General features: G+C 43.4%; 1 protein-coding gene across 48 annotated transcripts in view; it reads left to right on the forward strand.

Moving 5' to 3' along the window:
- Positions 1 to 24,956, forward strand: part of ARHGAP26 (Rho GTPase activating protein 26) — a 556,769-nt gene that overhangs the window by 159,511 nt on the left and 372,302 nt on the right. The window contains exon 4 of one of the 48 annotated variants that reach the window (XM_081504675.1): positions 15,480 to 15,543. The exons of the other annotated variants lie outside the window; for them this stretch is intronic. Coding sequence (XP_081360801.1) covers positions 15,516 to 15,543 — 28 coding nt within the window. The 5' untranslated portion in view covers positions 15,480 to 15,515. The remainder of the gene's footprint in view (positions 1 to 15,479; positions 15,544 to 24,956) is intronic. 48 annotated transcript variants of the gene reach the window in all.

The following is a 24,956-nucleotide window of genomic DNA, read 5'->3' on the forward strand; positions in this document are numbered from 1 at the left end:
AATGTGACTATTTGATAGGGCTTATAAGGAGGTAATTGAGTTAAATGAGATCTTAAGGGTGGGGTTACATAGGATTAGTATCTTTATAAGAAGAGACATGTGTGTGCACTCGTGCTTGCTTGCTCTCCCTGCCCCTCAGCCCTGTGCACATGCACAGAGAAGATGTCGTGTGAGCCCACAGCAAGGAGGTGACTGCCTACAAGGCAGGGATAGAATCCTCACCAGAACCCAACCATGTGGGCAGCCTGATCTCAAGACATCCAATTGTCAGAATTTTGAGAAATAAATGTCTATTGTTTAAGCCACCCAGTCTCGAATTTTCTTATGGCAGCTCAGACTAAGACAAATAGCATATACTTATTTTAGATCTTTTGTGCGCCAGGCATGGGATATGTAGGAAAACATGGCCCCTGCTGCCATGCAGTAGGTAAATCCTCTTGTCGTTACTCTGACATCCAGCAGCTTTCAGTCAAAATATATTGAGTGCCCATTAAGATAAAGACACTATGTTGAGCACTGGGTTTACAAAGAAAATGAAGAACTCAGAGCCTAGAGGAGAAGAAAGAAAGATAAATAGTTTATTGTGATTCATTGGGAGTTGACTCTGGTAGAATGTTCAAGGTATGTAAACAGCTGAAGTTATGATTCCAGGCAAGGAATGTAAATAATGGATAAAATCACAAACGGTTACTAAAAGAGAAAGATTATAATGTTAATTACCTTCAGTTCAATGCATTTTTCCAGTTTTTTGCTTTCTTTTGTTTTGATTATAAAATAAGAAGTGAAGAACACTTGCACTTTGTAGGAAACCTGAGAAGCGCTGAAAGCTGTGAGGAAGGAGGAAGAAAGACGCTCAGTCCCACCACGAGGGAGCATCTCTTCTCGCTCTCTCTCCCGCCCTTTTTTTTGGCCATACCATGTGGCTTGCAAGAGTAGTTCTCAGAACAGGGATTGAGCCCTTGGCAGTAAAAGCACCGAGTCCTAACTACTGGACCATCAGGGAATTGCTTCTTTTCTCTTTCTTAATGTTATTTTAAATGTCTTTGTGTTTCTGCTTTATGGATGTATAGCTTTTCCTTATCTAATCTCCTAACTTTAAACATTTAAAGGATTTCCACTCTTAATTTTTTCTATGTTAAAGAACTTGATAATATCAAATGTAAATCTTTGTCTCCATTTAATAAAATTATTTCCTTTGAACAGACTCCTTGAAGAGGAGTTACTTAGTCAAGGGATATAAACATTGTTAAGGGCTTTGGGGTCTCCTAACAACCACAGACGTGTGTTGAGTTCTTTCTTTGTGAACAAGTGACTCTGCTTGTCTTTAGGATGAGGATGCTGGGGTTGGGAGACAGTGAGATGAGAGAAATGTGGTCTTACGGAGTTTGTGTGATCTCTTGCAGGCTGTTTTGTCCATGCCAAAAAGTCCTTGAAATTTGGTCCTGTCTGAAAGTTTCATTGAGACATTTAGTCTGTGATTCATTAAATAATACAAACACTTAATTTTGCCAAGAGATAATGAAATTTGGTCCTTTCCAAATATCCATTGAGATGTTTGATACATGATTCGTTCAATGTTGCAAACATTTAACTTAGTTAAATTTTTATTTACATTATTTTTATTGTAATTCATGATGAATTTTGGTTTTCACATTTATGCTTGTTCATCCTCATGATAAAGTTTGTCAAGGTTATTCTTAAGTCAGTGAGCAATCTTTTAGGTATATGTTGACCTGGTTACTGGTTTTATATTCATTATGTCTGTAAACACTTGCAGTAATATGGTTTTGCTTTTGTTCATATTATTGCGTAATTGATGGCTGTATTTGTGTACGACCACCAAGAACTTGGTTGCTAACTTATTGATTGCTTCGTTGTTCATCTTTTAATATGTCAATAAATTTTCAGATTGCAGAATGGTGCACTGCCATCAGCTCTTGAAATTTGCTCTGCCAGCCATCCACCGTATTGTTCATCCTGTGATCTATGTTCAGCACTGATGTATAAACATTGCAAGTTTCTGGGGGAGATCTTGGAACTTCTGCCATGTCTTCCATGGGCACGCATTTTCTCCACATAATCTATTAGGTCATCTGAGTTTTCTTTTGCATTCCTCATAATGCTTAAAAGTTTCATTTACATCTTCCAAAGGCAGAAATGGCAGTCCAAACAAGATGGTTGACACTTACTGGTGTTACATTCCTTGTCATATGTTTACACATTAGACTCAAAAGGTATTTTTTTGTCACAGTCATTGTGGAAAGTGAAACAAGCATCCTCTCACCTGTGCAACTAGTTCACTTCAGTTCAGTCCAGTCGCTCAGTCGTGTCCGACTCTTTGTGACCCCATGAATCATAGCACGACAGACCTCCCTGTCCATCACCAACTCCCGGAGTTTACCCAGTGCACTAGTTAGGAGTAGTCTAATCACCTTTATATTTGCAGTTTTGAAATCCATCATGTACAGTGAAGGGTAATTGATGAGATTTCTTTTCCTTGCAAATGCAATACTTTCTTATATGTAAATGTATATCTATAAGTGTCTTTTCACCTGTTCATTGTTAGTGTATGAACCAATGGCATAGTCTAAACCAGTGAAACACCACACACAGTAAATAACTGAACTTGTTAGTGTATGAACCAGTGGCATGGTCTAAATCAGTGAGACACCACGCACAGTAAATAATTGCACTGCATTGGTGCTGCCTTTAAGATGCCATTATGGAATAGTGTGGAACTGGTACTTGAATATTGTCATGAGTTGTGTAAATAGGAAATCTGTCGTCATCTTGAGCATACGCATCATGCATGAAAAATGTGTTTCTGCATCTTGTCACTTTATACTCCTCTAGAATTTGACTTCCATGTGGTGAAGCTGGGTTTGGAGCTTGAAGTCTACTTTCAATTCTCTTTACTTGCCTCTTTAATGAGTTTCTGGTAGCTTTAATAGGACCTCATCATCATGAGTATCCTGATGAGTTCTTAGAAGTGCCTGTGATGGTGTTGAATTTCGTTCTTCTGTGTGTTGTTTTAACCTATTTAGGATTTTCCTTCCTTTCCTTTAACATCAGTGTTGTGCTGCTGTTTTCCTGTCCCATCTTGACTGATGGTAATGTTATCCGAACCCTGACTTGTATATATCGAGCATTGCAGGTTCTCCTTTCTTCGTAGTGTCAGTGCCTTTTAGTTCTTTCTCTTTTAAAGAAATGAAAATGGTAATAAAGCCATTATAATACAGCACTGGCTTTTCTATTGTGAGTTTACTATTTCTACCATACTCTGGTGGAATTTTCAAAGATGACACATTGCCAAGCAACAGAAGAAGAGTTGTTTATTTCTTCTGTAGCTATATGTCCAGTGGTCACTGGTAGGGGAAACCTAATTGAATGTCTTATGTATTGACTCCTGATTTGGCTGGGCTGAATTAGCCAGTAGGTAGGCACTAGCTGAGGGTGTGATGGTCGCTGCTGATTGACAGTTAAGTGTGGGAGTCATACCCACGAAAACGTTTCCAAATAGTGGCAGACGTTTTTGTGGATACTGCAATATTACCTTGTAGAGCATTGATTCAAGGGTAATATTGCCCCTTAATCCTGGGTACTGGTATAGTTGTATGGGGCTTAATTAAATGCCTGGTATTCTCTTCATGGTGACTCTTACACAAGACCTCTTATGTGGTAGGAGAGCCACACCCATTCTCTCTCCTCCCATACAAGCAAAATAACTTTGTTAAGTGTTTACATTACACTCACTGCTTGTTTTACACAGCAACTGACCAAGCTCTTCCTTTCAAACTCTGCCCTTATTGAAGGACCCAGCCACATTCAGCCAAATGCCTAGTGATGTATTAATGCACCATATATGCATTGCGAGATTCCATCCTCAACTTGTCAGTCATCCTCTGTACATTTCTCTAACTGTAGGACTCTTCCTGGGCATACATAGTTAATATAAATTCTGCTCTTCTGTGGGATTCAAACCCTAACCCATCTACCTAACCCCATGTGGCATTGCCAGCTAGACTTCTGAGGCAAGAATGGTTATTATTGGTGTATAGCCTCAATACAATTATTAGACCAATAAGACTTGGTAATATTTTTTAATATATTAATTCCATAAACTGAAAGTGTAAGTAAGTGTTATAGGCTATTTGAACTCAGACATTTTCCACGTGTGCATGTTTTTGGCAGGACCCTGAATATCAAGGACCATTGGCATGGACCAAGTATACTCATGGATATATTTTTGTTTTTATATTTCCTGCCTTTAAAAAATTAGTTTGTTTATTTTTGTTTATTTTTGGTTGCTTTGGTTCTTTGTGGCTGCATGTGGGCTTTTTCTAGCTGTAGAGAGTGGGGGCCACTCTTTATTGCTGTGCACGGGCTTCTCATTGCTGTGGCTTCTCTTGTTGCGAAGCACAGACTCTAGGTCTATGGGTTTCAGTAGTTTCAGCATGCGGGCTCAGTAGTTATGGCATACAGGTTAGTTGCTCTGTGGTATGTGGAATTTTCCTGAATCAGGTGTTGAACCCCTGTCCCTCACGTTGGCAGGTGGATTCTTATCCACTGTACCACCAAGGAAGCCCACTCATAGATATTTTTGATAGGACCAGATTTCGAGGAACTTTTGGGGTGGACCAAGTGTCTCAGTAGATGTTTTGTGCAGGATCAAATGTGTCCTAATCATGTGACCTACCAAGGGAGACATAGCTGTGTGTACAGAAGCTCTGAGGACCTTTTAGTTTGTAAGTGATTTATACAGTGTTTCTGAAATGACATGAACATTTCAAACCAGGACTTAAATATCTTGACCTCGGCATTACAGTTTCCTGTGATCTGGGGGGATGTCTTTAGACTCATAAATGGGTCATGTTTTCGGCAAGGAAGAAACATGCTCGTAGTTAACACGTGAGGCTCAGTTTTTAAAACTGGACTAGTGGGTGTTATATGCTTTTATGAGGAAATTTTCATCAACAAAAAAATTATGAGCATGATTATTTATTTCCTTTAGCCACATACCTTTGTTTCTCAAAGAGATTTTTCCAAGAGAGGCTTATTTCAAACTATTAAAAATGTAAGTTTAGTATATATATCTGGAAAAATCCACAGCTCAGAATTGCAGGGTTTGATAAATTATCATAAAGTGGACATATCAATGTAATCACTACTCAGGCCAAGAAATAAAATTATCAGCATCCCGTAAAGTTCCCTTCCCATCCCATCCCTCCTCTCCTAAGGTAGCTACTATTCCCGAGTTCCAGCAACCTAGATTTTGCCTCTTATTGAGTTAGGTAAGTTTAGGATTGTTTTGAAAACTCATTTCAAAAATTAAACTCCAGTTAGTCTCCAGTTAGTCTACCTGTGGAGAAGGTAATGGCACCCTACTCCAGTACTCTTGACTGGAAAATCCCATGGACGGAGGAGCCTCGTAGGCTGCAGTCCATGGGGTTGCTAAGAGTCGGACACGACTGAGCGATTTCACTTTCACTTTTCACTTTCATGCATTGGAGAAGGAAATGGCAACCCACTCCAGTGTTCTTGCCTGGAGAACCCCAGGGACGGCGGAGCCTGGTGGGCTGCCGTCTATGGGGTCGCACAGAGTCGGACATGACTGAAGCGACTTAGCAGCAGCAGTCTACCTATATCCCTTATCTCTTGCTGTATGACCGATCCCCCCAAACCTTTGAGACTCAAGGTGGCAGTAGTTATTAGTGTCTCTTCTGGTGACTCAGTGGATTGGCTGGATGCTACTCTTGCCTCTTCTGGGCTTGCTCCTGCAGATGTATTTCACTGAGACACAGGACCGCTCCCTCTCCCCATGTGGTCTCTCTTCCTGGGCTTAATGACAGTCTCAGGACAGTGTTCCAAGATGGCAGAGGTGGAAACTTCAGGTCTTTTTGAGGCCAGGCTTTGGAATTCACATAGCATCATTTCTACCACATTCTGCTGACCAAAGCAAGTCACAAGGCCAGCTGAGATTCAAGGGAGTGGAGAAATGATGAATGGCAAAGTCACATTGCAGAGAAGCTTACATTAAAGATCTGTGATCATTACCCAATGTGCCATACCACCTGAAAAGTGCTATTCCTACTATGTGGACCAAGATTATTGTCAATAATAGAATTTTACTTAACAATACTGAGGCTAAAAAAAAAAAAAAAATACTGAGGCTATAGTCCACCTGGTCCAGTGTGAACACTGTCATTTGTCAAAGCAAAGTAGCCTGGGGCAGGTGGAGGATCAACTTTATCTACATCTGTTAGAAAAGAATTGGATCAGAAATAGAAAGAAGTACTTTTAAGGGTTGACTTTTTTTTTTTTTTGAACCAAGTTTTTTTTTTGAACTAAGTTCGTACTGTATCTTTTTCTTTTCCTGATATTTCTTTTGTGGTTGGGTGTCTCTGCCTAGCTCATGAAGTGATATAAAGCACATGCTTTACCAGCACCCACACTTATCTGGAATTTAAATGGGTATTCTCAAAGTGCATGGCACTTTGAACCATCAGAGGTGAAATTTGTGGTATAGAAGCCCCTTCTCTTCCCTCTACGCCATAGATTCCTCATGTAAGAGAGCATCCAGTAGGCCTTACTCATTTAATTTCTAGGTCCTGAAATCTGTACTAAAGTGAAATTCTCAAGGTAATAATCAAGGCTGTTTGCAAAGAGAGGCTCTGACTCATCAAAAAGGTCTGGTTTATGTGTTACAAAATAGATGCCTAATGTGTGATTTTCTTCTAATTGTATTACCCAGATATCTTTTCAGAACTGAATGAAGGGGTGTTTTGGGTTTGATTTGAAATGAGAGTAGCAAGGGTGGGTTCCCTTTATAGAGCATTTTCTATGTTTCTGAGGGCACTGAGCTCAGTGCTTTACATTCATTGACTCACAGGGCTTTGGGGGACTAATTGGCAACCTGTGGTTAGCACATGGTACAGAAGAAAAGCCCAGTAATGGCTGGCTAATAACACAGTGAGGTAGGCAGTAATAGCTTTCATTTGATTGAGCGCTTGCTGTGATCAAGGCTCTATATTTGTGTTCACTCATACAGTTCTCACAAAACTCACAAAAGATTGCTTCTGTTATTACAACCATTTTGCAGCTTAGGAAATCCAGGCACATAGCATTAGATCACAGAGCTAGTTAATGGCAGAGCTAGGATTTAAACCTGTGTTGTCTGAGTCCAGTGCGTTGGTCACCATGCCTGCTTCACTCAGGAATGGAGCCCTTGTATATACTGATGTGATGTCTGTTGTTAGAGAGCAAAGGCAGGATTGCTGACCCTTTTCACAGGCCCCATGCTCCTCTGTCGGAGTACCAGGGCCAGGTACCCTCGGTGGTGGTATCGTCACAGCGGCTCTGAACTGGCTGGGCCAAGTCTCTGTTTCACTCAGTTAATGATCTCTCTGGGGTTTTGACTTCCTCCTGAATCTAGTGTTCATGCTTCCCCTCTGGAGAAAGGTGCTGGCCTCCTTAAAGTCCAACAGCCTTTTCCTCTGTAGTGAACCAGCCCTGTAAATCATTTACAACTTTAAAGAAATTTTCCCTTCTTCCAATACTAAAATTCAGTATAACCTGTAAAGCAAGAGCTAAATGCCCTGACTGGTGTGTGTTATTAGGCCACCTTTTCTCTTTGCTCTGTTTTGAGCTTCAGATGATACTGAGCCTCCTAGGTACCAGCCTGAAGTAATCACCATGGTTTTCATTGTCACCAGTGGGTGTTTTGACACATCTCGAAAGCATTTGTTTTCACAGGAGAAGTTGTCCCTCAGTTGCTTAGAAGAGTGAAGATTGGAAGAGAACTGCAGGGTGCCACAGAGTAGTTTGAAGATGTCTGAAACGGAACAAATATAAATAAGATGTTATGAGTCATTTTTTGCTTACCTCTTTCCCAATTTAGAAAAACTCTGGGTTGGATACCATGCTAGGCATCTCACATACATTAATCCATTTCTTCTTTAAAATAGGTCAGTGATGTCAGTGTTATTGCACCCATTTTACAGATGTGGGACCTGCAGGAGCATGATGTAATTTGCCCCAGGTCAGATAGGAAGTATCTCTTGCAGTGCTGGCGTTGGGTTTTCTGATTTCAAATCCTGTGCTTTTCCTGGCAACTTACCCTGGGCTGCCTGTCCTTCAAAAAAATAGTGAAAGTAAAAGTGTTACTCATTCATATCCGACTCTTGGAGACCGCATGGACTGTAGCCCGCCAGGCTCCTCTGTCCTTGGAATTCTCCAGGCAAGAATACTGGAGTGGGTAGCCATTCCCTTCTCCAGGGGATCTTCCTGACCCAGGGATCAAAGGATCTCTTGCATTGTAGGTGGATTCTTTACTGTCTGAGCCACCAAGGAAGCCTGTCCTTCAAGACCCCTTTAAATCTCTCATAGAACAATGTTGGAAACCCAAACAGTTTTTGTTTAAAACGCATTCTCTGAAACTTGCCATAGTGAATGCTCTTTCTCCTCTTCTGCGCTGGCTTTCCTTTTTCCTTCTGAGTCTCAGGTTGAAGTGATGAGGTTTGGAGGCAAGAGGCCTGGGATTAGCTTCCCTTTAAGTTACTTGGCAAGAGAAAACAAAAGAGTGGACGTCATGGGAAACTTAACCATTGTATTGCAAAGCACCCGGAAGATACTCTGTCTAAAAGGCCTGTTCTTCCCAGGGGAGGAATTAAGAAAGGGAGGGAAGATCTTCTGGAAATTTGTTTGTTCACCCTCCTGCTGACCGCCCTCAGTGCTCTGTCTTCACTTCTCTGCTCTCTCCTTCCACCTCCTTCCTGCTGACTGACCTCAGTGCTCTTTCTTCACTTCTCTGTTCTCTCCTTCCACCTGCCTCCTGCTGACCGACCTCAGTACTTTGTAGTAAAGACATCATTCTGACATAGTAGCTTGTTCTCCCAGCTTCATTTGAGCTTCCTTTTTGGGCTTTGGTTCCCAGCTGCCCCACTTCTCTTCTTCTTTGCCCTGTTCTTGTCCTTTGGTTCTTTGCAGAGTTGAGGAGCTTAGGCATTTACCTTATATCTCAAAGGCACAAAACAAAACAAGAAATGCAAAGAAAATTTTCCAGTGAGACGACCAAAGGCATAATGGTGTAAGAACACAGGTGTCGGGTCAGGCTAACCTGGCATAGAATCAAGGCTGTGCTACTACTGGCTGTGTTACTTCAGCTATTGAACCTCTAGCAGATGAATGTGAACATTAGAAATTTTTAAATGAATGAAGCATTTTGGACAGTGGTCTTGCATATAGTGGGGACTTAATAAATGTGGGGGCTTAATAAAAGTGAGTACTCTTAGTTCATTTGCTACAAATGCACACAATCAGGGAGTCTGAGGGACTTGAGTCTAGTAGTCAGGTTGTGGGATCGAGTTTGAAAAGAAGGCACCTTTGGGGTTATCTAATCTGAAGCCTGCCTTTTACTAAGACCCAGAGAAGTTAAGGGTCTGTGTCCCAGCTGTAGAAATAGTCGGGCGCAGCTAAGACTAGAGTCAGGACTTCTCACTCTGAGCATATATTCTTTCTATGGCATCAGGATTGATTCAGTCCAGATATTTACACCAGCATCTTTAGGTCAGGGTTTGTTGGAGTCACCTGTGGATGGTGGGGGTGTTAAGAAAGCAACTTCCTGGACTCCATCCCAGACTATTAAATCAAAATCTCTGGAGATGTAGCCAGGGATCTTCTTTTTAACAGACACCTCAGTTGATTCTTATACATCTTATGAGTTTACAGGTTTATGAGTTGATTATAAATTTGAGCCTCATGGCTCTTGCACTGTAATAAGAGTTGACGTTTACAGAGTTACCCCGAGGGTTATAGCTTTAGTCAGAGGAATATATCGTCATCTAATGAGGTTACATTAGTAATAACGATGCTCGTGACAGCCACTGCCTATGGAGCACCCACTGTTGGCCAGGGATAGTCTGAGCGCCTTCGGGCACTTAGAACAGTGTCTGACGTATGGTAACCACTTTATAAGTGTTAGTTGTACTAATCTCATTTAATTCTCACAACACCCCTTTGAGGGTTATTATTGTCTCCATCACATGTACAATAAACTGATACACAGAGAAGTCAAATAAGTTGCCAGAGGTTCCACAACTGCTGAGTGGTTGAGCTTGTATTTGGACTCATGTGTGTCTGATCCTGACACTCATGTGGGATCATAAACATGTGCATGCGAAATGTTCTTTCAACAAACATGAGACTTGAAGGATTCTCCAGATTAGAAGAATATCCCTCCAAGTTTGGTTGATTAACATCTGCCAAAACAGATCTAAGAGTGCTCTTACATAGGTAGATAATCCCTATTCTAGCTTATTCAAAACAAAAGAAGTTCCAGAGTGAGGCTTTCCTGAGAGTGAGTGAACAAGCTGGCAAAAAGAGCTTGTTCAAAAGGGAATGTTCTTACTTTCCAGTCTCTGTTCGGGGGAATGAAATGTACAGTGAAGGGGGAAAGTGGCAGCTGGCCAAAGAGCAGCTTCTTCAAGTCTAAAGAGCTCAGAGACCGGAGAACTTGGAAAAGCTTTGTGTGCTGTGCGGCTTTGTATTTTTTTTTCCTGCTTCTTGTTTTATGACTTTCATTGATCCAGAAATCTTGGGGTTGTATATTTGTGTATATAAACATACACTGCGTGGACTGAACCACCCCCATCCCCCAGACATGGTGGTGAAAACTACAGATGAGAGACTGTTACTATTGATTTTGTATGTGTTGCAGTTTTGGTGGCTGAAAAACACAATATCTCCAAACTCAGTGGTTTCAAAGCAACAAGATTTATTTTACTCATGGATCTGCATTGTGGACAAGGCTCATCAGGGGCAGCTTGTTTCGGCTCTGCCCATTGTCACTGAGGGTTGGGGCTGGAATTATCTCTCTGGCCCATTCGCATGGCACCTGTGCTGGGAGGACCAGAAGAGCTGATGGTGGGGGCAGGTGGGAGCAACTGGGCACTTCCTTTTGTGGTCTCTCTGAATGGTCTCTCCAGCTCTACAAGGTCACTGTGGGCTCCAAAATCAGGTGTCAAGAGCAGGAGGGAGTGCACACTGGCAAATGCCATCCTGGCTCTTGATCTTGCCTCTAAAGTCCTGCAGTATTACTCCCACTGTGTTCTTTCAATTGAGGACATTGCAGTGGTCCATTTGGTTCAAGGGAAAGGGAACATAGGCCCCACTGCTCGATGGAGGAGTGTCTGTGTCTCACTTATTGTAAGAGTAGCATGTGGGATGGGCTGTGTTGGTGGGGCTGTCTTTGGAAAATATAATCTGCCACATTTGTTGACTCTACTCTTGCTGAATAGGTTCATTCAGGGCCTGGGTAGTTTGTTGAATCCCTGTATCATCATGATTAGTGTGATTTATGAATTTGTAGATGTTAAAAAAGCTAAGTTTACACAATTTTTGGGTGGAACCTGAACTGAGTTTACTCAGAGCCATGTGAATATGTGATGGGGAGGGGCTGGCAAAGCCTTACCTCATCATGGAGGAATAATCCATAGATTATTTTTTTTCTTTTAAGAAGGAACAAACTCTTTGTCTTTGTTCAGAAGCCTAGGCAATCTCACAAAGCATGTAGTTACTATTAAGTTTCTTTGACAATTGTTTTTTGGGGCCTAAAATGTTCTGCAGTCTTGTGAACAAGACAGACAAGGCTCTACTCTTATGAAACTCAGATTCATGTGGGAAAGACAGATCCATTTAAACAAGTAGATGGATAGAAATTTCAGATAGTTATAAGATTCGTAGGTAAACAGATGAGAGAGCCTGGGGTCAGTGGTAGTTGCCATGATGTTTTTGAGCCTAGTTAGTTGGCCAGTGGAGTCATCAGAAAAGTTATCTGTGGAGTTTCATGTAGCCTTCTTCCCAGGCTCCCCATGTATGTACTCCCTTCATAACTGAGAGAAAATTATCAAGGAATGGTTAGGGGAATTGTGGGCTTATTCACATCCTAGAATAACAATTGGATTTAGCCACCCCTTTAATATCTGTCCTGCAAGTTTTTTCCCTTCCGTTCCCCCTCTAAGAAAAGGTTCAATAGAGGTAATCTAGGAACATAAAAATAAATGTTACTTTCACACAGTAGATAGCTGCTGCTGCTAAGTTGCTTCAGTCGTGTCCGACTCTGCGCGACCCCATAGACGGCAGCCCACCAGGCTCCCCCGTCCCCGGGATTCTCCAGGCAAGCATACTGGAGTGGGTTGCTATTTCCTTCTCCAATGCATGAAAGTGAAAAGTAAAAGTGAAGTCGCTCAGTCGTGTCCGACTCCTAGCGACCCCATGGACTGCAGCCTACCAAGCTCCTCCATCCATGGGATTCTCCAGGCAAGAGTACTGGAGATAGCAAACACATGTAATTAATTTATTTTCCCTGAGACTGAAAGTGTGAAAAGTCACAAGAATAAATTTGTGAAAACTGGATCCGTAATAGATTATTTAGGCAACTTAGTAATATTACGATATATCTCTTACCACAGGAGGCTATACGAGGGCCTCTGTGTGGTTTTCCTCTCACCATCTTATCCCATCCATATGGTAAGTATTCATCATGTGCCTTCTTTGTGCCCATCTCTGGGGTTGAAGGATAACAGCAGTGATCAGGGTCCCTACATTCATGGAGGCAAACAAAAAAAGAAAACACTGAGGCAAAGTAACTGTAAGCCAGGAGAGAAACAAATCACAGTTGATAGAGAGGGACTGACTTTAGGTGAGGCTTTAAGGAAGGGCTCTGAGGGTGTAATCAGTGGTGTCAGTTATTGTGGTGCTAACCCAGTTGCCTAGGCTGGAAGATACATTGGGCCAAATCCAGGACCTCGTTGGCACCATGCTTACTCTGTACTTGAGGAGAGATTGGGTGAGAGCTGGGGGATCCTGTGGTTTCTGCAGTGTGTTGAGTCCTTGAAGTTTAATGAGAACCTTTGCCCTGGTCTGAGTGGCTCAGGGTGACTCTTCAGTGACATCGAGCGAGGGCACCTCTGCAGAGCTTCTCTTGCTCTGAGCCCAGGTCTGATGGAAACTGTTGCTCTGCTTGAAGCTTATCCCATGAATGCTAGGGAGCAAGAGTTTTCAAAAGCCTGACTTGATCTTGGCTTCCTAGTTTTGGTTTCCCAGTTATCCTTAGTATTTTGCTGGAAAGTAGTTGCTAAGTGACAGATTCCTCTGGCTGAAGCAAAGGAGATGGCCAATTGAAGAGGGTGTGAGTCCTGCGAAGGATGACTTCTAGGAACAAAAATCCAGAGAGAGAGAGTGTTTCATTTTCAGAGGGAGGTCCTGTTGCAGAATTTCCCACATCCGTTGTGTCTACCTCTTGCCACCTCTCTTATGACCTCTGCTATTGGTTTTGGGATTCATAGACTTTTGCTGGCTTGGTTAGAGCCATGCAAACCTCAAGTCTGGTGGTAATTACTGGAGTGAGGTGGCCTGGTGTGTGAGAGTACATTTACCCTGGTAGAACATTGTAGAACTCTTCAAGGGGGGAACAGACCTTTAAATGGGAACATTTGGTTCAAATTATTTTGATTTGTGTTAATGGGTTGGTTCCAAAGTCATGACTTGCTTTGGGAAATCTAATGGAGAACACTTGTGGGGTGTTATGTGTTTGCTTTTTTTATTTTGTTTTCAAGTGATATGTCCTCCGCATTCTTCTTTGGTCAGGCTTCCCAGGTGGTGCTAGTGGTAAAGAACATGCCTGCCAATGCAGGAGACTTAAGAGACATGGGTTCGATCCCTGAGTCGTGAAGACCCCCTGGAGGAGGGCAAGGCAATGCGCTCCAGGATTCTTTCCTGGAGAATCCCATGGACAGGAGCCTGGCAGGCTATAGTTCATGGGGTTGCAGAATTGAACCCTACTGAAATGAGTTAGCACATATGCACGTTTCTTTGGTCACCTCTCCTTATTCTAGAGATGCTTCACTAACATTTCTGGAATCTTGTTCTCTTTGGAGAAGGCATCTTTTCTTGAGATTGTTCTTGAGAAGAAAGGAATGTGGAATGCTCTGGATATGTTGGTCTATGGGATAAAAGGTTCGTGGCCACATCCTTGTTTCCCTTACCTGTTAATTCCTCACCTCACATGTATTTTGTATTATTTAAACCCTTGTCTTGTGTGCTTATGAGCGTAGCTGTTGCTTGGCTTAGTGGGGTTTATCTTGGGTTCAGTACCTAGCATAAAAAGTATTTTGGATTAGGATAGAATGGAATAAGTAAGTCCCTCACTTTCTGGAAGGACTAGGAGAAAAACGTGTCTAGAGGCCTTATGGGTGGAACCCAATATTTTATGTGAAAACACATAGTAGTAAGGGCATGGAAATTAGACATCTCTCTTTGTCACTTACTAGCCCTATGACCTTAGACAGGCTGTTTGACCTTTTCGGTGCCAATTTCCCATCTGTATAATGGGGATGGGAATTTTCTCAAAATTCCATTTTGAGGCTTAGGTGAGCTAATATCTGTAAAAGACAGCATAGAGTGTAATTATTTAATAAATGGCAGCTGTTACTATAAATAGTTATTTTCTGTGTGGGGACTTCATTGATGGTGCTAGAGATGGTATATTTTGACTGTGAGGAGTGGGTCCAATTCATAAAAATTGTCATTCTTGGAGAATCACATCAGTTAGATGTGTTTTTTGGTAGGGATGAAGGACCTGTGAGTCAGAGTTCTCCCAAACCTTTATCCTCCCAAAACCTTGTCCACCAAAATCCTGGCTTTTTCATCTGCTTGCATATCTGTCTCAGGTGGCCCTGTCTCACCTTTGAGAACTTCTTATACTTATTTTCTGTATCTAGAGAAGCCTGCCATGGATATTCCCCACCTCCTGTAATTACCCTGGAGGTTTCTAAGACCTCTCTGCACCTCAGATAATGTCGAATAATTGGCTCTGGGACCCAGGCTTGCTCCCAAGTCCTGCTGGCTGCTGCCACTGGCTTCCCAAGCAGGCAGCTGCGGGGGAGAGTATGATCATTTCTGGGAGCCACAGTGAGGCCTCTCTCACCAGCATCTGAGCAGAGTTCAGGGATGCAAGGAGGTGGGCTCACTGAAGCTATCTGGGGTGGCTTCATTGACATAAAGATGGCACCTTTGATCACTGGGCTTCCCTGACATCTCAGTTGATAAAGAATCTGCCTGCAATGCAGGAGACCCTGGTTTGATCCCTGGGTTGGGACGATACCCTGGAGAAGGGAAAGGCTACCCACTCCAGTATTCTAGCATGGAGAATTCCATGGGTTGTATAGTCCATGGGGTTGCAAAGAGTTGGACATGACTGAGCGACTTTCACTTTGATCACTGGGACATGTAATTTCATTAGATTTACTAATTACAATGATGCCTACCATTCATGAATGCTTACTACATGCCAAATGTGCATGAAGTAGTCATTTATAACCCTCATTTTCCCAGCAAGGAAATTGGGGCTTTTGGTACTGATGTAACACACCCAGCTTTCTGTATACTTCCTTATGACGTCTTGTTTCTTTCCTCATGTCTAGAAAATTTCTCAGTGTCAGTGTGTGAAGACAGGCAGGATGGGTGTAGTGAAAAGAATGTTTAACTGTAAGTCACATTCTGACCCCTCCCTCTTTCCCTTCCCCTCTTCCTCCCACCCTTCCTTCTGGTTTGTAAGATTGGGGGCTTGGCCTGGAGGAGGTAACACTCTTGACATGATGAGGAGGATCCTGAGCCCTGGCCTCAGACTCTGTTGGGGTTGCATCCTGATTTGGCCATTTGCTCATCCAGGGACCTTGGGAAGTGGTGACCTCCTGTGAGCCTCAGTTTCCTCATTTTGGGATGGCCACTGTCCCCTTCTGCTGTCATGGGGACTAAGTGACATGACACATGGTAAAGCACTTTGTGAGTATCATTACATGTGAGCTATAATTAGAGATCATTTTATGTTATTCTCTCTCTCTCAGACATTTTTGTTTTCCTTTAATGAATTAGTGGTTTTAAAGCCTTTTTCTTGGGGAAGTGTCACAGACTTTGTTGAGAGTCTGATGGATGTTCTGGACTCTTTCCCAAAAAAGGGAATGTTCACCCCAAATCGTATTCAGTTTCAGAGGACTCAGGACCTTCTAAAGCTCCTTGTCTGTGAACTCCAGAAGGAAACCTTCCCAGATGACTGTGACTTCCTTTCTACAGAGACCCTGCCTTATCGTCCCTCTGCACCCTGCTGGCCCTTAGCTGAGGCCGGGGTGCGTGGAGGAGCCCTCCTGAGGACTGTGGGATGGGTTTTCTTTTCTTCCTCCACTCCATTCACTAACATGAAGCCTCCTACTTGCTTGGTCTTGATGTTGCTGCCCAGAACACACAGCAGGAATGTCCTTCAGGGGTGAGCTGCCCTGGGAGCAGGGAAGATCAGTCTTTGTCTTCCTGGCTGGGTTATTTTAGGAATGAGAGAGGGGTAAAGGAGGAGGGAGACCCTGGGATCTCAGGAATGACCAAGCTCCTGTGTTTTGATGGCCTGCTCTGTGCTAGGAACTGTCCTAGGTGAGTTGCAGTCATTTCCGATCCTCACAAGAACCCTATTGGGTGGATGCGGCCCTCACAAGTTCTTTACAGATGAGGACACTGAGGCTGAGAGAAGTTAACTGAGCAGGACAAGAGGCCATGGTGGAAGTCAGGACCAGTCTGTCTTGGTCACAGAACGCCTCTGTGCCGTGCTGTTTCCTGAGACAGAGTCATCCTCTGAGGTGAACGGCAGCTTCACACCCTTTGCTGTTGATAAAGGAAATGCTTTTCCTCCTGGGGCCCAGACATCCGCAGATGGCAGCTTTGTTATGGGCTCTAGATGGCCTTTGCAGTGCTGAAGTGCAGATGTGTATTTTTAGAAAAGGAAGCGACTTCTCTGTCTACTGTTTATGTACAGAGATGTATCAGTTTCTGAAGACTAAGGACAACTGAAGCAGCCAAATGTCTGCCGTGGTTGATGGCCAAACGCCAGTGGCCGATCTCCTGGCTGGTTGATATTTGCTGTGATGGCTTGAGGGGCAGGACTGACCCTCAGATCTCTTTTCTTAATAGGCTAAGTGCTGTGTTCCCACAGGGACCTGTGTCTGCTCCCCTCCGCCGAGTCTGGACTTGCCACTAGCATGGCTGTCGGAGTGTCGGCAGCTGGTTAGGCGACATCCTTCTTTTCCATTTTCCTATTAGTGTTTTCTCCTTTTTATCTCCCTACCCACTGGCCTTTCCCCATGTAAGACCAACTGCATTTTAAGTTCTTGTTATTGTCAAAGAGGTGTTCATGTACCACACTGAGATTGACCACCTAATTCTTATACAGAACTGGTTGCTTAGAGTTCATGGGGCCAAGCTGCTGCCCCTGGAAGCCAGGACAGTGCACGGTGATGTCGGGGTCCCTCTCTGTCCCCGTTGTCTGCCCACATTTAGAGCTGACACACACAGAGCGCTCCTGATGTACCAGGCAGTGGCTCCATGGATTATCTGTCCACTCCTCCCATCAGCATTCTGAGAGTAGTTGTGAGATAGTCTGGATTTTCCTGATGGGAAGACTGAGGTTTGGATGGGCCCATGACCTGCCATACTGGGGTAGTGTCTACACTTAGAGCTGGGAGCTGAGGTGTGTGTGTGAGGCGAGACTAAATCAGCTCAGAGAGGGAGAAACAGGGTGGGCCACCCTGAGGCCCGTATTCTTGCTCACGGGAGGCTGTCCTTTGGTGTGGCACAGGTGAGCCAGAATTTCAGGTCCTCTGGAGGATTAGTCTTGTTGACCTTCTTGGCACTGACAAAGAGGATTTGGATGGGATTTCCCTCCAGTGAGGATTTTGTCTTAGTGAGAGTTGTAGAACTGGACCTGCTGCTCTGGGGAGGCACTGTGTCATTCCTGCCCACCCCACTGCTGTGACCTCCCACACCCTTCCCCTTTATACTCAGAGTGAGCACTGCATCTGAAAGACACTGGAGAAAGAGGCTACGTTTTGTGCTGCCCTGTGAGGATCTATATATAGAATGTTCAGTACCTGCTTTAAAAATATTTCCTTCTCTTAATTTAGTTTAGCTGATACTGTTCATTCTTTTCATTTCCTTCATTCATTTATCCATTCACTGTTGATTAGTATGATTAAAGCGTGTACATATGCCAGTAATTCTTCTCCCTTAAAGGATGTGACCTTTCTGGGAACAGAAAGATCCAGTATCAGTCAGTGTGCTAAGGACTTTTCCTGTATTATCTCAGAGGAGCCCTGTGAGGTAGGCAGGGGACTGAAGAAAAGAAGGGCAGCAGAGCCTGAGGATTGAGAGAAGTCCTGGAGGGGAGATTGCCAGAGGGAGAACCTCTGCTCTGTTGCTTGCCGGCTGTGGACATGGGCAAATCACTCAGCCTTTTTGATCATCTGCTTTCTCATCTATGAAATGAGAATGATGGTGCCTGCCTTCATAGGATTTTGAGGATCGAAAGAGACAGTGTTTGTAAATTTCACACCATTTCTCTGGTATGTCATAAGAACTTCTTAAAAGGTGTCTATTTTTCCTTTTATTGTTTGTAGGCATTCCTACAAACAGTGTTTTAGGATCTGTTTTAAAGATCCAGAAACCAAGCCCTGGAGAGGCTCTCTCAGCCCAGGTTACAGCGAATACTGCAAAGGACAGTAACATCTTAACTGCCATTGAATGCACAGAGTGCCACGAAGAGCTTCCAGGGAGGGGAGTGGCACTTGGTCTGTGTGAGTGGCAGGAGATGCTGCAGGCTGGGTGACATGGCATTGGAAGGACTTCATGGAGGAGATGGCATTGGAAGAATTGGTCCATCTGGACGAGGGGAGACCAGGAAGCTAACTGTTGTGATGGAGGGAACAGCAAGGATAAAGGCCCAGCCAGGAGGATAGGGTAGCATGTGCGCTTGCACTGGGAACCCTTAGGGTCAAAGAAGCAGGGCTGTGTAAGCCTCAGGAGTGTGGGGCCTGGGCTGTGGCTCTGTACAGAGTTTAGCCCAGCTGAAAGGCAGTGTCTAGAGGGGTAAAGCTTTGGTTGGTGAAGGGGAGTTGACTTGATGGAAAGGAATTTTGAACTTCAGTTGGCAAAGTTGATTTCTACCCACAGTGCCTCCTGGGATTGTTTATTTCGTCTGTAGAACGCCATCCCTGTCCCTCAGGCACCTTCCTTAAACTGGAAGTCACTCTAGATACTAGTTTGGGTTTTACCTGGACTGTGAACAGATACTCCCTGAGCTTTTGGTCAGCATTCTGATAGTAATAGGAAACTATAGGACTGGGTGGCCAGTTCTCTCCCTGGGGTCATTTAAATTTGAGACCATCGGACCTTGAGCCAAGTAAAAACATGTTTGAAGTAAATATCATGGGTGGCCCTGTGGTTTCCCCAATCATGTTTCCCTCCTTTACTCCCTTGCAGTTTTTCCTTATTTTCCATCGTCAAGTTCTCACCATAGGTAGTTCTCAAGTCTTAGCTCATCAGCTGAGGCAAATGCTTCTCGCTTCCTGTAACATGGGGTTAGAGAATGTTGTGTGCAAATAAATCCCTGTTGTGTGTGCAGGGCAGATGCTGCCAAGGTGAGCACTTTGTGAAAGTGAAAGAATCTTGCCTGCAGTGCTTGCTTTGCAAGGTAAAAGATTGGTTTAGTTTTGAACATCTGTACCCTGACACGATTTGTTTAGCGTTGTCATCATTGGATTTTCCTGGAGCAAGATTGGAAGCTCTTTAAAACAGGGATCTGCTCTCTCAATATGTGATTCAGCCTTGGCTTGTGGGAATTAACCAGTAGATTTCTGATCTCTGGGCCAGGCAGTCCTTCCTTCCCTCCTGTTTGGTTTCTTGGCTTTACTAAAAAATGACTGTCAGAGGATAAATAATTGGTGTACTGTATAGATACCAGGAGCAATTAGTTGTCTTTTCACTAAATTGATTTTAAACTGGAGGTAGTGATCCAGATCATCTTTTTACCGATTGTCTCTGCTGTGCTATTTATCTCTTTCATGCTAATTCCATTCCCAACTTCAACTTGATCTAAAAAAATGGTTTTATCACCATCTTCTCTGAGCCACAAACAGCACTTTAAAAGGAGGCAAAGGATGTGAGTGAAGGTCTGCAGTTTTGAATAATGTTATGAAAGATTGAAACCATTAAGACAAGAGAACTTTCATCTTAGCTGAATCAGTTCAAATAGGTTTTCATGATGAGTACGTGTGGACTCTGTCCACTCTGTAGTTCCCTCACCCTTGAGTGAGACAGGTTCTCATATAAAACAGAAGGAGCAACAACAACCAAACACAACAACCCCCAAATCACAAGACTTCAGAGCAACTGAAGCAACTGCAGCCTTATCTTTTCTCTTCCCTCCCAAAACACTCACATTGGTGTTGTCTTTTCTTCCAGAACGATGAATGGTGCTTGGGAAGGAATGTGGGTTCATTTTCAAATATGACTCACCATGTGGTGTCTGAGTATCATATGCACTATGGTTGGAGACACAGTTAATCAGTAGAGAATGGTCAGCCTTCTCTTCAGGGAAAACCTACTGATGCTCTTAAAGCTCTCTCTCCCTGATGCAATCCTCCTCCCTCTCTGGACACATGATCTGTTACTTTAGAGCCCAGAACACCCTCCTTCCCCTTATAATGCATCATTAGACTCTCCTCCTTTACTAGTGGCACATTTTCCTCTTCATCTGCAAACAGACTGAAGTCTTTATTGCCTTTTAAACAAGAGGGAACAAAAAACCAATCCCAGCAAAACTTCCCTTTGTACCTCTCCCTTATGTACTATCTTGTGCTGCTGCTGTTTTCATAGCTAGAGTGTTTGAGAGAGTATTTTGTGTTTACTGCCTTTACCACCGAAAGCCCTGAGGTCCAGTTTCTGCCCGTAGTTCTCTTTGGACCTACTGTCTGTCTCAGAGGTCCCTGGGGCTGCCCACTTACTTAAACCAGTCATTGTTCTTGGCCTTCTTCTTTCGTGAGACTCTTCTCCTTTGCCTTCATCGATGGTGTACTCTCCAAGCATTCTTCACCCCATCTGAGCATCCCTTCCTAGCTCATCATTTTTGTCCTGTGGCTCTTCCCAAGGTTCTAGGCCACCTTTGCCTCCCAGACCAGAGGGTTTGTCTCTTTCTGTCATCATTAATCTCTCCTGTCCCTGGCTTCAGCCATCACTATGTGGACATAATTCCCAGACTTCTGTCCAACAGCCCCTGCCCCTTTCCTGTTCTTCATCATCCAGAGGGCCAGAGAGATCAGGAGGTCTGCCTGAGTCATGGCAGGTTGTTCATAAGGTCTGTATATTTCTAGAGTCCTTGCTTCATAGGTACACTGCCCCTCCCCAGCGTTGGAAAGGTAGTTTACTTTGACCAGAAAGTTAGACATGAAACTGAACTCTAGCAATAGTTTGGATTTGCTAGTTGTCCTCCCTTCAGAGCTTGATAAAGTTATGATAAGCACTTGTGCTAAAGGGTTCTACAAGTTTTCTGTGAAGAGTTAGGGAATGCTCTGTTGAGAAATGTTAATGAAAAAAGAAAGTCTTGTGCGTGAGGTAAGCAGTAGGGCTAAGTGTTAGGGAACTATTTACCAGGTAGGGGCTCTGAGCAGCTGGATGTGGTTTGGAAGGGGCAGGTTTCAAATGGGAGTCATTTAGCCTGTGAGGCATTGTGGGTGTTAGTGGGTATTGTCATGAGGACCCCATTGTCCTTTGGAGGCCTGGGACCAGCACAGGCATTGCCAGACTCCTCTTGACCAATGTGGATGCTGTCCAAGGTCAAAGGCCTTCTAGGGAAGGAAAGTATGACAGGATCTGCATTCTTAAAATCATTCTTGTGTCTCTTGTGACATTCAGAATTGGTATCTTCATGGAGGCTGTCTTAGGGCAGGTTTATTTTAGTTTTCCCTAAATGACTCTAATGATAGGAGTTGTGCTATTAATACAGATGCCCATGGCTTGTCAGAGAGGTTTTTATCATTTTGCACATAAATTCTCACACGTTGATGTATTTTGGCTCCTTGCTGCATATAAACTGCCAGCAATCATATTGATTTTTACAGGATCTGGTTGAGCGTCTGGATGGGGGCTGGTGGAAAGGTTCTTTGATTCAGAGGATTTCTGGGTTCCTCTGCACTCTCTGTCATTGTTGTAACCATGATCTCTCCCAGTAAGTTTGTATCTTACTTGTGTCATAAAAGACCAGCAGAACAGAAGAGTTTACCAGCCAGAACCCTGGGTGTCACTCTGCCTGCAGCCACGGAATCAAGCTGTTGTCTTTCCGTGTCCTGTTGAGCACTTCTTTTGGCACCAGAGAGATGTCAGTCTTTCTCGTGCAGAGTCTTGCTGCTCTGAAGCATGTGAACCTCCCTTACTTCTCACACTTGCCTTTGTCAAGCTCCAGAGGTGGTGGAAGTAATGATGGGGGAGGGTCAGAGAATGTGCTCAGCAAAATTTGTACTGGAAAAATTGCTTAGACTGTAAAGTGGCTTTCTGAGACAGTTGATGGGCAGCTTATCCTTACAGTGCTGTAGTGTAGATTTTTAAATTGTGAGATCTAGAGTCGGGCTCTTGGGTTTATGTCTTGGTTCCACCACTTAACTGGACGTTTTCCTGTTTGTAAATTGGATTTAAACAATAGTACTTACCTTAAAGGGATTGGGGAGAATTACATGATGTAATACCTTTAAAGCATTTAGGGACTGGGTGCATAGTAAGCTTTCAATAAGTTGTTGTCATGACGTTGAAAGTCCTTCAGAGTAGCCTTAAATCTATGTTCTGAGAATGTTTCAAGTGCTTCTTAGTATGTAGACAAGCATTCTACTTGGGCATACATTTGTAGTAAGCTACAAGAAATCCCTTATGACTATACAGTAGAAGTGAGAAATAGATTTAAAGGACTAGATCTGATAGACAGAATACCTGATGAACTATGGATGGAGGTTCGTGACATTGTACAGGAGACAGGAATCAAGACCATCCTCAAGAAAAAGAAATGCAAAAAAGCAAAATGGCTGTCTGAGGAGGCCTTACAAATAGCTATGAAAAGACAGGAAGTGAAAAGCAAAGGAGAAAAGGAAAGATATACCCATTTGAATGCAGAGTTCCAAAGAATAGCAAGGAGAGATAAGAAAGCCTTCCTCAGTGATCAATGCAAAGAAATAGAGGAAAACAATAGAATGGGAAAGACTAGAGATCTTGTCAAGCAAATTAGAGATACCAAGGGAACATTTCATGCAAAGATGGGCTCAATAAAGGACAGAAATGGTATGGACCTAACAGAAGCAGAAGATATTAAGAAGAGGTGGCAAGAATACACAGAAGAATTGTACAAAAAAGTTCTTCATGACCCAGACAATCATGATGGTGTGATCACTCACCTAGAGCCAGACATCCTGGAATGTGAAGTCAAGTGGGCCTTAGGAAGCATCACTACGAACAAAGCTAGTAGAGGTGATGGAATTCCAGTTGAGCTATTTCAAATCCTGAAAGATGATGCTGTGAAAGTGCTGCACTCAATATGCCAGCAAATCTGGAAAACTCAGCAGTGGCCACAGGACTGGAAAAGGTCAGTTTTCATTCCAATCCCAAAGAAAGGCAATGCCAAAGAATGCTCAAACCACCGCACAGTTGCACTCATCTCACATGCTAGTAAAGTAATGCTTAAAATTCTCCAAGCCAGGCTTCAGCAATACATGAACCGTGAACTTCCAGATGTTCAAGCTGGTTTTAGAAAAGGCAGAGGAACCTGAGATCAAATTGCCAATATCCGCTGGATCATCGAAAAAGCAAGAGAGTTCCAGAAAAACATCTATTTCTGATTTATTGACTAAGCCAAAGCCTTTGACTGTGTGGATCACAATAAACTGTGGAAAATCCTGAAAGAGATGGGAATACCAGACCACCTGACCTGCCTCTTGAGAAACCTGTATGTAGGTCAGAAAGCACCAGTTAGAACTGGACATGGAACTACAGACTGGTTCCAAATAGGAAAAGGAGTATGTCAAGGCTGTATATTGTCACCCTGCTTATTTAACTTATATGCAGAGTACATCATGAGAAACGCTGGGCTAAAGGAAGCACAAGCTGGACTCAAGATTGCCAGGAGAAATATCAATAACCTCAGATATGCAGATGACACCACCCTTATGGCAGAAAGTGAAGAAGAACTGAAGAGCTTCTTGATGAAAGTGAAAGAGGAGAGTGAAAAAGTTGGCTTAAAGCTCAACATTCAGAAAACTAAGATCATGGCATCCGGTCCCATCACTTCATGGCAGATAGATGGGGAAACAGTAGAAACAGGGGCTGACTTTATTTTTCTGGGCTCCAAAATCACTGCAGATGGTGACTGCAGCCATGAAATTAAAAGACACTTACTCCTTGGAAGAAAAGTTATGACCAACCTAGATAGCATATTAAAAGGCAGAGACATTACTTTGCCAACAAAGGTCCATCTAGTCAAGGCTATGGTTTTTCCAGTAGTCATGTATGGATGTGAGAGTTGGACTATAAAGAAATGTGAGCGCCAAAGAATTGATGCTTTTGAACTGTGGTGTTGGGGAAGACTCTTGAGAGTCCCTTAGACTGTAAGGAGATCAATCCCGGGTGTTCATTGGAAGGACTGATGTTGAAGCTGAAACTCCAGTACTTTGGCCACCTAATGCAAAGAGCTGACTCATTGGAAAAGACCCTGATGCTGGGAAAGATTGAGGGCAGGAGGAAAAGGGGACGACAGAGGATGATATGGCTGGATGGCATCATCGACTCGATGGACACGGGTTTGGGTAGACTCAGGGAGTTGGTGATGGACAGGGAGGCCTGGCGTGCTGCGGTTCGTGGGATCGCAAAGAGTCGGACACGACTGTGCAACTGAACTGAACTGACTGACAAGCTCTCGGAGAACTGGGTTATGTATGTTTTTATTTGTAGTGTAACGGAGAACACAGAGGACAGTATCTGACCTGTAGTAGGTGTTTAATAAATCCTCGTGGAATGAATGAATGAAGCTGTGAGCCAGTCAAGAACAGGAA

This window comes from Giraffa tippelskirchi, chromosome 6 (genome assembly GCF_054371585.1).
Source record: "Giraffa tippelskirchi isolate mGirTip1 chromosome 6, T2T-mGirTip1v1.2.pri, whole genome shotgun sequence".
Lineage (NCBI taxonomy): Eukaryota > Metazoa > Chordata > Mammalia > Artiodactyla > Giraffidae > Giraffa > Giraffa tippelskirchi.